General features: G+C 37.8%; 1 protein-coding gene across 3 annotated transcripts in view; it reads right to left on the bottom strand.

Annotated features, from left to right (window-relative positions):
• Positions 1 to 3,488: 3,488 nt before the first annotated feature.
• PTPN4 (protein tyrosine phosphatase non-receptor type 4) overlaps positions 3,489 to 14,264 on the bottom strand; it is a 174,883-nt gene continuing 164,107 nt past the window's right edge. For all 3 annotated transcript variants that reach the window (XM_060017056.2, XM_060017055.2, XM_060017057.1), the window contains 3 exons: positions 11,596 to 11,744; positions 10,295 to 10,430; positions 3,489 to 4,254 (listed from right to left, as the gene is read on the bottom strand). In XM_060017056.2, the coding sequence (XP_059873039.1) occupies positions 4,168 to 4,254; positions 10,295 to 10,430; positions 11,596 to 11,744 (372 nt within the window). In that variant the 3' untranslated portion in view covers positions 3,489 to 4,167. The remainder of the gene's footprint in view (positions 4,255 to 10,294; positions 10,431 to 11,595; positions 11,745 to 14,264) is intronic.

Below are 14,264 nucleotides of genomic sequence, written 5' to 3' on the forward strand. Positions count from 1 at the left end.
GAAACACCAGAAAAAAAAAATGGTTGCAGAAATTGTGGTTGGCTAGCTGAAGCAAACGTGGGAAGAAGTAAGCTGTGGCATAATTTATCTCTCTCCTCTTATTATTAAAAGATGTTGGTTTCAACAAATATTTACCTTAATGTAGGTGACAAATGCAAATTCACCTAAACTACAAAATAATTACTACAAAATAAAAGAGGTGTAAACATACCCCACATTATTGTGGCATAAATAATTTTTATGAATTCAAAACTACTTTGGCAATCTTACCATCAGAATACCTTTAAATATTCAAAACACGGGTATTAAATAGAACATTGTTAAAAATTCTTGTTTCCTTCTCCCTTTCCGATAAGATTATAAAACAAGTAATGCTTTAATTCTACTGCACGTTCACATTATGAACATAAATTATTTAATTATAAGTGGACATACATCCTAAATCTTAGTTCTATGTTTTAAGTGCTTTTAAAACTTAGACCTCTAATTTGCATTTCAGAATGTTTTCACACTGCATGTATATCAGCCTAAACAAGCAGAGTTGGGGCCCTAATTAGGATTGCTTTTTAAAGCCTACTTGTTCTCTAAATTAAATGACATCTTCTAAGGTCATCAAGTTATTAAGTAAAAACACTGCCTGAGTATAACTCTTGAACTGAAATAGACTAAACTTCACTAGAATTTATGATATTCACATACGTTGCCTATAAGAATAGAAGGTGAGACTGGATAAAATCTTTCAAGTTTCTTTCAGCGCTCAGGTTGTAGTACTTGTGGTGCAGACGGGAGGCCTTTGTTCCAATACCTGATCAGACCTGGTCAGACCTGCCAACAGATAATAAACAACTCTACAGGTACCACAGTCCTTTACCCCTGTTTGTTAGTATTAGCCTTTGTGAAGCAACACATGCATCATCGCACAAAAGCATCTCTATGTGTATATATCAGCACTTGAAACCTTCAAGTAACTGTCTTAATGGCTTAACATAGCTTACACACTTGAAGTCAGTTTTTAATCTGTAAATTTTCTCTTTACTCTTAACCAACATGGTCAACGCCCCCCCACTTGTGCTGGGCAGGCCGCACAAAGGAAAGGGTTGCTTATGCTAATTACTCTGCCTCGGTTTTGGATGTATGCACTGGTTTAACAAATACTACCAGGTATTCCTCTTGTGAATGCGGTCTATTCCAAAATATTCCTCAACCTATGTACACAGTGCGGACACAAACCAGATGTTCAGTATAAGACCGAAAATGAACCTGGTAAAACCATCCTAAATCAGAGAGGAAAGGTTTTTAGAAACATTTCTTAGCATTTACAAAAGCCCCTTGATTCACCAATACCTATTTCCAGTTGTGAGAATAACAGTCAGCACTGATTTCTTGAGTGTGTGTGTGTCTTGCAGGGGGGTGGGGGGGAAACTGGCCACTGGAGGGGGAGGGTAGTTTAGATAAAGAAATCTGGCATTTTGTTACACACTGTTACATTGATATGAGTGGAATCTAGAACTACTTGGTGTATGAAAGCTGGGATTATTCCTAGAACCCTATTTAGATTGACAAACAGATTAAAAACATTCTCAGGCAGGGACTTCCCTGGCCGTCCAGTGGTTAGGACCCGGTGCTTCCACTGAAAGGCAGAAGTGCTCACTGCCAACAAATTATTAGAGTTACTCTCAGAAGTGTAAACAGAGCCCTAAATCAAAGAACATGCCAACCATGACATTTGTCTGTTTATGTCTATATAACTTTATCTTTTTATCCATGGTTGTCATATTCTGTCCATATAGTTAGGATAGGTTTTCTTTTTAATTCAGGTGAAAAACTACTGCCAAAACAGTTATTGATTCTTAGATCCCTGACATTTTATTCTTTCACTTTCCAACTTACCATGGTGTTGTCCAGCAGCCTGAATCACATCTATCTGCTGGCAAAGAGCGGAATGTTCAAAAAAGACTACAGAGTTATTTACTGTCTTATACTGTCTTGACTGTGAAATTCAGAAATAGATACAAGAATTTCTCTTTGACATAAAGGTCATGCTTACTTTTCTCTTTTAAAAAAAGGTAAAATATTTTAATACAGTAATGTATTTGGTACCTTGGCTATTAATGTTTAGGACTTAACTTCCTAAAATTTACTATTATGGATTTTGAATATTTGAAATAACATCATTTAGATTATACTGAAGATTTAAAAATGTACATTCTCCCGCTCATACTAAATGACATTCCAAAATATCTACCATTCAACTGTAAATTTTATCAAGACTATACAGAAATATTCAGAAACCACTAGTAAGTGAATCTATTTTAACCATAATCCATAGAAAGTAATTGTGTAATATAACATTTCAATAGCTGAGAAAATTTCCACTTATATTAAAATTGGGCAATTTCAAAGTTCTATCTCTCTGAGGACTTAAAAATTAAAAAACCTGAAGAGGAGAATATACACATCCTTAAAGGGAATCAGGTCCTCCATCAGGCTGGACAATCAAAACTCTCCATATTAACATGCTTATAACTTAATAAGTATATATAAACTGGAGCAACTTAATTGTACACAAAAATGACAAGAAAGCCCTCATTTCAGCTACTGAGGGATTACAATTAGAAACACTCAATGACGTTTCATCCCTCGTTTGTGGTCTGCCAACCAACAGACCAGTGTGAACAAAGCTTGGTAAGAAATGAAATGAATGCTGATCATTTACTTAGTGATAGAAACAAGTCACAATTAGCTGCTCTAACTTTAGTTTAGAGTTTCCATATGTTTAACTTTAATGTGTATAGTAGACGCTATTTCTAAAGTCAGGGATAAAATAAATAAGAAATTTGAAGAATAAAGCATCTTTTAACTTCAGCTGCTAAACTGTAACCCCTGTCCCTCAGGAAAGGAATGTGCAGGTTTTGAATAATTCCATAGCAGCAGAGCGTTCACTCAGTAGAACACAAATTATCTTGGCTTCTTGTGGCAAAATACAGGAATTGAGCAAGAAATAGAATTTCATTACTCTTCTTTGACTGCATAACTCTCAATACGAGAAGCTATTTTTTAAAATGTGAACTGATTCAAAATGCATAAAACTGTAAATGTACAATATACATACATACCTCCTAGTGGGGTCAAAGGAGGAGTGCCTTTCCATTAGACATACAAAGACGTCTCAAGGCACTTAAGGGGTTAAGACACAATGCATGCATTCCTTTACATCAAGTATGTGAAATCACATGATTTGGAATAAGCCAACCTTATGATAAATATAAGTTACATTATTAAATTCAAGAAAATCTGTAGGGCTTCCCTGGTGGCGCAGTGGTTGAGAGTCCGCCTGCCGACGCAGGGGACACGGGTTCGTGCCCCGGTCCGGGAGGATCCCGCATGCCGCGGAGCGGCTGGGCCCGTGAGCCATGGCCGCTGAGCCTGCGCGTCCGGAGCCTGGGCTCCGCAACGGGAGAGGCCACAACAGTGAGAGGCCCGCGTACCGCAAAAAAAAAAAAAAAAAAAAAAAAAGAAAAGAAAAATTGTAGATTCTTATTTATACTTTCTATAAGATGCTGGTAAATTGACAATGTGCAGCATTTCCTGGGAAAAGCAAATTCCACCTTTCTTCTTGCAAACAGCAGGTCTCTATGGGGGGAAGTGTAGGGCAAGATGTGCTGCATCCACAGGCAGTGTATTGGCTAATATTGAGAATGATATTGCTAACATTTAAAAAGGAACATCTGGTAACCAGTATAGGAAGAACATGAATCACTGGCAAACACCCGAGCTGACTCCTGATGTTGACTTCTTTTTGCTTTCAAGATACAAGTGTACAACAGAGACGATGAGAATTCTGAGCCTTGTTTGTGGCAATTCTACCAGAAGGGGACTGCATGGCACCACCACAAGATTTCGTAAATTACCCTGAACATACTCAGTTATTCACTATTTGTTTGGAGCAAAGCATGAAAGAGTCTTCAAACACATGAATGACAGATTTTGAGAGAGTGACTCTTTTTTGAAACATAAAGTGCAACAGTGCTGAAGTTTTCAGTTTTTGTTAGTTCTTCATTTTTTTTTTTTTTGTCTGTTTAGATGCCATTTCCTGCAAGCAGTATTATGGCACAGTGAATATAATGGAAAGCAGTTTTCCAACACATATCCCAGACCTTTGCTTTCTTATTTATTTGATGATGTCGTTAAAGGTTTAACAAATCCTTCTTCATAAACTTTCAAAATAGCTTCACATACAAATCTGTATTGACTCTGAAAAATAAAATATAAAAAAATAGAATGGATCAGAAAAACTAGAAAACAAACAAAGACAGACAAACATCTCACTTGGCTTGCTTATACAAGAAATACAAAGTAAGACTGCACAGAGATACCACTTTTCACCAAGAGACTGGCAAACAAAGTTTGACAGCATATTCTGTCGGCAAAACCCACTCATACATTGCTAGTAGGAATGTGTATACCACAATCCCTATGGATGGACAGTTGGCCTCATCTGACAAAATTACATTGATTTACCTATTGACCCAGCAATTCCACTTCTAGGAATCTATCCAGAAGACAAACTAGAAAAAGAAATTAAAATATTTATTCAGAAATGAGGCTGTTCACTGCGGAATTACTTATAATGACAAAAAAGTAGAAACAATTCAAATCATCATCAGTAAGGGACTGGGTGAGTAATCTGGTACATCCTCAAAGTGCGGTACTATGAAATGGGGGGGAAAGGAAAAGAAGTCTACAGACTGCTACAGACTGATTCCAGGATATTTTGTTAAGTAAAAAAAGCAAGGCAGAGAAAAGTGCATACAATATATTATCTTTATAAGAGAAAGGGGGGGAATACAAATATGTACTATCTCAAAATGTATGTTAAGAAAAAAGCAAGGGAAGGATAAATCATAAAAAAAATGGTTTCCTATAAGGAAAGGAGTGAACAGGGTGAAGGAGAGAGATAGAGAATATACTTCTTTTATAGATTTTACTTTGGAACCATGTAAAGATACTCCATAATTAGAACATTAATTTTAAAAGCCTCTATAAATTGAAAATATAAAACATATCAATGTGTGTATCTAGTTGATGGCATAACCACATACAGAGGAGCTATTTCAAAGGACTTTGAAACAGTAATTTAACTGTGTATCTCTGTAGAATATATATCCCAAAGCAAAAAGAACTGTGGAAAGAAGTGAAAATTCTTTTTGGTAACGATACTGTTGGTAGTGTTAGTTTTGTTATTCTGAGACAGCTGTTGGGTAATCTGGAATAAAACAAATGAGGACTTGGGATATGCTAAGTCTTTCATTTCTGGTATTGTAGAGAACCAGCATTCTTGTTAAAGAAGAAAAGGGACAAAGATATAAGCAGAAAATGGTAAGTGAAAACACTGTGGTCTGAGTCTGTATTGGAAGCCGTGAAACAGAGCAGGGCCCTATGGTCTATGCCCCCCATGTCCTCAGCCTGCCTTTTGTCTGTGGAAAAATTTTAGCCAAAGAGTAACTTTAATCAGAGAAATGAGAAAATGCAGAAGCAATGGAAAACAGTCAAAGGCGACTGGATAATAATATAGTCATTAAGCAGAGTCAAGGACCTTTAGTTCCTCCTCAAGGGCTGTAGATAATATTCTAAGCCGTATCCTGTGAGCTGTCTTATAGATACTGAAACCCCCGCCAGGTGGAAGAAGTGAACTACACGATGACCAGGCTGTAGCCATGACATAAGCTGCCACAATTCCGAGAACTGGCCCCAAGGAAATGGGAACGAACCAACCCTGGAGAGGCCAATGAACCAACTCATTATATTGAAAACTTATAAATAAAGGGAAAGCATCAAGTGTTAATCTTGTCTTTCCTATACAGACTGTACCACTGGTTAACCAAAGAGCAGATGAGAAGTGTCTCTTTACAGAAGTATTCCAACTAATAAATAACAAAGGAATGATAGAATATCATCATTTTGCAAGCCCAATGAATTAATGATGCAGACATTGATCACCCAAGGCTGCTAACATCACAAAAAGGAAGACACAGACATCATGTACCCTCTGAAGGAAGCTGCTGCAACCTACAGATCCATTTACCAGTTCTGGAAAAGACAGAGAACACCATCTTGGGAACACAATCAGCAAAATCCAGACTATGGGAGAACAAGTAGCACAAACAACCTGTGTTGTTCATCAAATAAACTGCAAGAAGAAAGAAGAGAGACACAGGAGGAAGACACAGATTGAAAGAGGTTTAGGAGACACACAGACCAATCAAAATGTGTGGGCCATATTCGAATCCTGACGTCACACAAACTGTGAAAACAGAAACAAAAACTCATTACGTATGATATGATCCAGCAATCTGACTTGTGGATATGTATCTGAAGAGATTGAAAGCACTGTCTAAAAGAGATATTTATACATCCATGTTCACAGCAACATTATTCAACAATAACCTAAATGTGGGAATAAACCAAATGTCCATCAACAGATGAAAGGATAAGAAAAATGTGGTATATACACACAAGGAAGTATTTTTTTCAGCCTTAAAAAGGAAGGAAATTCTGACACATGCTACAACATGGGTGACTCTTGAGGACATTATGCTCAGTGAAATAAGCCAGTCACAAAAAATAAAAACTGTGTGATTCCACTTATAGGATGTATCTGGAGCAGTCAAATTCACAGCAACAGAAAATAGAATGGTGGGGGCTGGGGGAGAGAAAAATGGATTTAATGGCTATAGAGATTAAAAAGTTCTACAGATTGGTTATACAGCAGTGTGAATATACTTAATACTACCAAACTGTACACTTAAAAATGGTTGAGATGGTAAATTTTACGTTTTGTATTTTACTACAATTAAAAGTAAAAAATCTATTATGTGTGGATATAGATATAGAAACCTCAAGAAAATACTAGCAAATCAAGTCAAGCAACATATAAAAAGAATTAAACACCATGTCTAAGTAAGATTTATCTCAGGAATGCAAGGTTAGTTTAACACCCCAAAATCAATCAATCTAATACATTATGTTAATAGAATAAAAGACACAAACTACATTATCATCTCAGATACAGAAAAAGCACCTGACAAAACTGAACACCCTTTCATCATGAGAACACTCAACAAACTAGAAAGGGAGGGAACTTTCCGAACTTGATAAAAGGCATTAATGAAAAATCCATGCTAACCTTACAGTACTTAGTGGTGAAAAACAGAAAACTGTCCCTTAAGACCAGGAACAAGACAAGGATGTGTGGTTTCACCACTTCTATTTAACACTGTACTGGAGATTCTGGCCAGGGCCAGAAAAGATGAAAAGAAAACCAAGGCATCTATACTGGAAAGGAAGAAGTAAACTATCTCTATTTGCAAATGACATGATCTGTATATAGAGGATCCTAAGGAATTATTAGAGTTAATAAATGACTTTAGCAAGGTTGCAGGATACATGATCAATATGCAAAATCAGTTTTCTTTCTATATCCAAGCAATGAATAGTCCTAAAATGTAATCAAGAAAACAAGTACACTTACAATAGGACCAAAAAGACTAAAAAAACTTTAAGAATACATTCAACAAAAGAATGATAAGACTGTGCAATACAAAACACTGTTGAAGGAAATTAATGAAGACATAAATAAATGGAAAGACATTTTGTGTTCATGCTCTTGAAGACGGAATATCATTAAGATGGCAACACTCCCCAAAATGATCTATAGATTTAATGCAATCCCTGTCTTGCTTTTTTTGCAGAGAGGACAAACTGATTCTAAAATTCTTATGGAAATGCAAGGGACCCAGAGTAGCCAAAACAGTCTTGAAAAAGAAGAACAGGGTTGCCAGATACAGATTTCCTGACTTCAAATTTTATTACCAATTTATAGTAATCAAGACAGTGTGGTATGAACATAAGAACAGACATATAAATCAATGGAATACAACTGAAAGTCCAGAAATAAACCTTTACATTTGCAGTCAAGGGACCCAGAGACAATTCATGGGGAAAGAACAGTCTTTTCAACAAATGGGGCTGAGACAACTGGAAATACACATGCAGAAGAATGAAGGTAGACCCCTACCTCACACCACATGCAGATATGAACTCAAAACGGATCTGACATTTAAATGTGACAGCTAAACTATAAAACTCTTGGAAGAAAAAACAGGAATAAATCTTTGTGACCTTAAGTTATGCAATGATTTCTTAGCTATGACACCAAAAGTGTATGTGATTAAAAACCAAACAAAACTGGATGTAATCAAAATTAAAAACTTTTGTGCTTCAAATGACTTAATCAAGAAAGTGAAAGAATAGCATAAACAAAAACATTTGCAAACCATAGAACTATGAGACGAGACTTGTTTTTAGAAAATATAAAGAACTCTTACAATTCAACAATAAAACAAAAAAAACAAATTGAAAAACAGGCAAAAGATTTGGACAGTCCTCGAAAGAAGGTATACAAATAAATGGCCACGTGAAAAGATACTTGATATCATTAGTTATTATGGAAATGCAAATCAAAACCACAAGACACCACTTTATATTCATTAGGAAGGCTAAAATAAAAGATAATGACAAGTGATGACAATGATGTGGAGAAAATGGAACCCTCACACACTGCCAGGGGACTGCAAAATGGTGCAGCTGCTGAGGAAAACAGTCTGACGGTTCCTCAAAAGGTTAAACAGAGTTACCATATGACCCAGCAATTCCACTCCTGGGTATATACCCAAGAGAAATGAAAACATTTATAAACAAAAACATATACACAAATGCTTGTGGCATCATTATTCATAATAGTCAAGAAGTGGAAACAATGTAAATTTCCATCAACAGATGAATGTGTATCTATTCAATGAATAAGGAATGAAGTACTGAGATATGCTACAGAATGTATATACCTTTTAATATTATGCTAATTAAAAGAAGCCAATTATTTATGAAAGATCAAATTATATGATTCCATTCACATGAAAAGTCAGAATAGGCAAACCTACAGAGACAGAAAGTAGATTAATGGTTGCCTACGGCTAGGTTGGGGGAAGCCTGGGGAAGGTAACAGGGAAAAATGGGTACAGGATGTCTTCTTTGGGGTGATGAAAATATGCTAAAATTAGATAGCAATTATGGTTGCCAAACTCTGTGATATAAAAAAACCCAGTGAAATGTACACTTGTTAAAAAGGGTGAATTTTATGGCATGTGAATTATATAAAGCTGTTCTAAAGTTTAAGAAGACATGATTTATATGAGACAACCGGAAATCTGAACACTGGCTATTGCTAATATTAGGGAATTACTGTTAATTATACTTTGGTGTGATAACGGTGTTGTGGTTTTGTTTAGAAGAAAAAAACACTCCTTATCTTTTAGAGAGACACACTAAAATATGTATGGACAAAACAATATGATGTGTAGGGTTTGCTTCAAATGTGCAGACAACAGGTGGCAGTATGAAGGAAACACCACAGCCAGTGTTGGGGCTGAGTATGCAACACAGTGTTGATTACATTATATTGTCTGCTTTTGTGTATGTTTGAAATTTTCCATAATTAAAAGCTAAAAAAATGACAGGCACTTACCACATAGGTCAGTTCACTTCAGTAACCTTAATGCCACCAACAGTGCTAACATTTCACAGTGGCTTAATATAAAAAATAATCTTAGCGTTAACTCTAAAATTCCATGATTCCTCTTTTGATTCTTGGAACATAATTCAGAGTCGGTATAGAATATAGTAAGTTAGTAGCTTAATGTTGATGATTTTTGTTGTTGCAATTTAAGCTCCTATGTAAAAAAGAAAGGCAATTTCCCCACAGCTGTTTCACTGAAAACAGGTCTATCAAGATTCTCCAGTCTAGGGACACTATCGTTCTCAGCACTCCATTTGACTAAGTAACCCAGGGCACGTTCCTCCTCTGCACCTGTTTAGGCAGTTCAGAACTAGCATGATAGGCTGGTGTTAGCAAACGTTTTCTGTAAAAGACCAGATAGCAAATACTTTCGTGTTTGCAATCACATGGTGCCTGCTGCAACTTCTCAACTCTGCTACTGTAATGTGAAAGCAGCCATAGACAACATGTAAACAAATGACTGGCTGTTTCCAATAAAACTTTATTTATAAACACAAGTGGCGAGTTTGGCTCATTGGCAGTATTTGCTGGTCCTTGTGCTAAGGTTATTAGCTCCTGGCAGAGAATTAAAAAGAGAAAAGTATGGTTTGAAATATATACTGATAACAAAAACCATCACGTTGAGAATGCACACTCATACATGAGGCATGTAGTACTTACAGGAGTTTGGATCATCATGGCTCGTTGGTCTCTCATTGTTCTCACAATATCTAGTGGATAAACTGGCTGATTGCATTCAATGAGACACATGGCTGTTTCCATGGTAATAAGAACCCCAGTTCTTCCAATCCCAGCACTAAAAAAGACAAATATGGGGCAAGGTCTGATACAATTCTGTTACACTTCTTGGGCCTTTTGTACTGAATCATATTACAGTAGAAGAACAATTTTGATTTTAATGTTTTATATTAATAAAAGTAGCAAGCCAACTGGAAACTATTTTGGAAACCAAAAAAAAAAAGTCACTTAATACAGATTAAATGGTCTGTAGCCACCCCTCCCCCACTGTTAGTTGCAAATATACAATTTTAAAAGTTACACTTCCGTTTGTAAAATCTGAACAAGGTATAGAAGCTTACTGGAGAAAACAGCTTTAAAATACAAAATAAGAGGATTACAATAATAAATCATTAACAAATGTACAGAAGACAACTATTTTACACACGCAAAAATCAATTTTTAAAACCAAATTTAATTTTCATTAAACTTCACCATTGACACAGTTAAGAACAACTCTGTGAAGTACTCTGTGAATGTGGATGAAGTAGCTCTTGGGAACTAAGGATATGAAATAGCCAAACGTGTCCACCATTCCTGCCATTTTGCCTCTCCAATATTTGGTCTACAGTCTGTTTTGATGATTTGAAAGTTTGCTCTTAAAAAGTGCTGGAAAGTTTAAGGATAAAGAGATACCTTAATACATCCTCTGAATAAACCACTTAGATAAGGAGAAAATAACTTCTGGCTCCTAATCTCTGCAAGGCTGTAGCATTGTATCTGGTCCCTTGAGGGCAGAAGGGTTCAGTGTGAAAGGAAGGAGGGTGTGAGCCGCCATTAACCGGGGCTCTTGGAAGTAGTCCCCCCTGAGAGGGTTGGGCAGCGCCACTCCAAGGAGGTGAGATGCTCACCAAACGTCCTAGGAGGGGCCAGAAGCAGGAAATCCAAACCTCAGGATGCAACCTAGCTCCTGCAATGCTGTATTTCATCAAATCTATGAAACCATTAGCTTTAGGACATAACTATGAAGAAGACAAACTGCCAAGAATCAGCACAGTATTATTCTTACTTCTTATGATAAAATTTCTGTCAGTCATCTGTTAAAACATACCCTTTGCCTTCTACCTTCAGAGCCTAGCTTCGAGATCTATCAGAGTGACAACCGTAACTGAAGGACGTATTCCCTTTTAAAAATGACACATCTAGTCAGTTACTCAAATCATAATAGACAGAAAATAAAATACCTGCAATGAACAACAATAGGTTCTTCCTTGCCGGCCCTCTTATTTCGTACATGGCAAACAAAATCCAGAAAGTCGCTTGAATCGTCAGGGACCCCATGGTCAGGCCAGGCTATATACTGGATCTGAGTGAGCTGACGACTCTCATTTTTCTATGTATAATGAAAAATTATGCACCTGAGTTAGAAATAATCCTTAAAATATAAACAAATATTCATGTCACTTTAATTTTAGGAGAAAAGCAATGGACTTCCCTGGTGGCGCAGTGGTTAAGAATCCGCCTGCCAATGCAGGGGACATGGGCTCGAGCCCTGGTCTGGGAAGATCCCACATGCCGCGGAGCAACTAAGCGTGTGCGCCACAACTACTGAGCCTGCGCTCTAGAGCCCGTGAGCCACAACTACTGAAGCCCGTGCGCCTAGAGCCCATGCTCCGCAGCAAGAGAAGCCACTGCAATGAGAAGCCCGTGCACCGCAACGAAGTGTAGCCCCTCCTTGTTGCACCTAGAGAAAGCCCGCGCTCAGCGACGAAGACCCAACGCAGCCAAAAATAAATAAATTTTTAAAAAAACAAAAGAAAAGCAAAAGAAAGCACTCTCATTCCCCCCTGCCAAAAAAGTAATGTATAAACTCAATAAAACCCAAAAGTTCAAGGAAAAGGAAAGAAACCATTTTACAGAAACAGCTGTACACATTTAAGTATCAGTCACTTGGATTATTACTCTTCTTACAACTCAATTTCTGTATTTGTAGAGTATTTTTAGGATGATAATCAAGTAAACAGGCAAAAACAGATTAAGATCCCAGAGAAATGTTTAAAAGAAAACTAAAGAATTGTTAGGTGAGCAAAAAGTAAGGTAAAAAAAAAAATCTTTTTTTTAATGAACAAAGTTGGGCTAATACTTATTGATAAGTGCAAGTGAAATTATGGAGATCAGGAAAAATAAAATCTCAAAATAAATGTAGGTTAAACACTGGAGAGCATAAAAACACAAAATCAATCAGGACTTAATTCTTTTTGGGGAGCCAAAAGTTGGTATAATGAAGAAAGTAAGGTACTGAATTTATACATCTTGGCTCAAATGTCAACTTTGCCAGTAAGGATGCTAATTCAGAGCCTTACTTTCTCCAAATGAAAAATGAAATGACATCTACACCTCAGAGGGATAGTCTTACGTTAAAAGGATTCAGTGAGAGGACCTGCAAAGCACCCAGTCACAGCTGTTTGGAATCATATGCTCAATACTTGGTAGCTATAGTCATTCAACACTATGAAATCTGGTTACTATCATTTACATTAGATGGAGCTTCCAGAAAAGAACGTGAAAGTAAGGTAATCAAGAGAGAAGAATTCCCAAAGAGACCTCAGTTTAATTTGATAACTAATTTTTCAGATGAATTGAAGGTATCTAGCACAGATTACCTTTGACTATGATTGTTAACAAAAGAACTTAACGGTACCAATAATCTACAAGAATGGGTAAGGTAAAATCATATTTTATTAAGTTTTGGGGTAGCATTTATCTGTCTATTCATCTATCTACCCATGTATGTATGTACTGATGGTAGCAAGTTAATTTTCCCAATTATAATTGGCTCCAACGTTAGAAACTAATTTGTGTCTTAGCATAGTTCTGAGGTACTCAGCGTTGCAAAGAAAAGCCACTAAAATATATACAACTGCCATGGATAATCTGCCGGTGGAGAACGACGGGATACACATGTCACCTGATGCAACCCTCTACAAGCTCATCTGTCATGTCTATTTAGGAAAGTGAAGAACCAGCTTATTGGCTTGCCTTGTCATACAACCACAAGCTATACAGTATCCACGCCCAAACCCCAAATTCATTCTCCTATCTCTAGCCCGTAAGATTTTGAAAACTTTACTTTCTTGTAACTTTAGCTTTATCCAGGGCCAGGTTCCTTCAGCACAACATGGCGCTCCTTCCCTTTCTGGTCAGTAAGGCCCTGTCTCACTGGACTCCCGTAATCACCCTCGGGGAAGGGTGCGGTGGCGGCAGCCTGCGTGTGGGACCAGGAGAGACGTGGTCTCGTCTCCAAAGGCTTGGCCGTTGATGCTGTGCTGTCTGCTCTTCTCTAGCATCACTTCTTTCTGCCTTCAGCCCCCAAAGCCCCTACCGCCCCTCTGCCCCAGGTGCCTGGTCCAGGCTCTGGCAGCCCAACAGGACAGGCACGTGCTGCCCTCCACACATCTCCCAGCTGGGTTACTGAGCCGGCGTTTCCTCGTTGGTTTCCACTCTGGCTTTGATCTGGAAGCCACGTGGACTGACCCAGGCAGCAGTAAGAAAAACTAACAATTTGAAAGCTATAATCTGTCTGAGGTCAGAAGGTCCTGCCTACCTACGATCTTTTCCTCCTTAATACTGAGAAGACTGTGAAACTGCTCTCTTCCACTCTTAAAAAAGGGGAATAGGGGGCTTCCCTGGTGGCGCAGTGGTTGAGAGTCCGCCTGCCGATGCAGGGGACACGGGTTCGTGCCCCGGTCCGGGAAGATCCCACATGCCGTGGAGCGGCTGGGCCCGTGAGCCATGGCCACTGAGCCTGCGCGTCCGGAGCCTGTGCTCCGCAACGGGAGAGGCCACAACAGTGAGAGGCCCGCGTACTGCAAAAAAAAAAAAAAAAGGGGGGGGGGATAATTTGATAGCTTTC

This window comes from Delphinus delphis, chromosome 7 (genome assembly GCF_949987515.2).
Source record: "Delphinus delphis chromosome 7, mDelDel1.2, whole genome shotgun sequence".
NCBI classification, from domain to species: domain Eukaryota; kingdom Metazoa; phylum Chordata; class Mammalia; order Artiodactyla; family Delphinidae; genus Delphinus; species Delphinus delphis.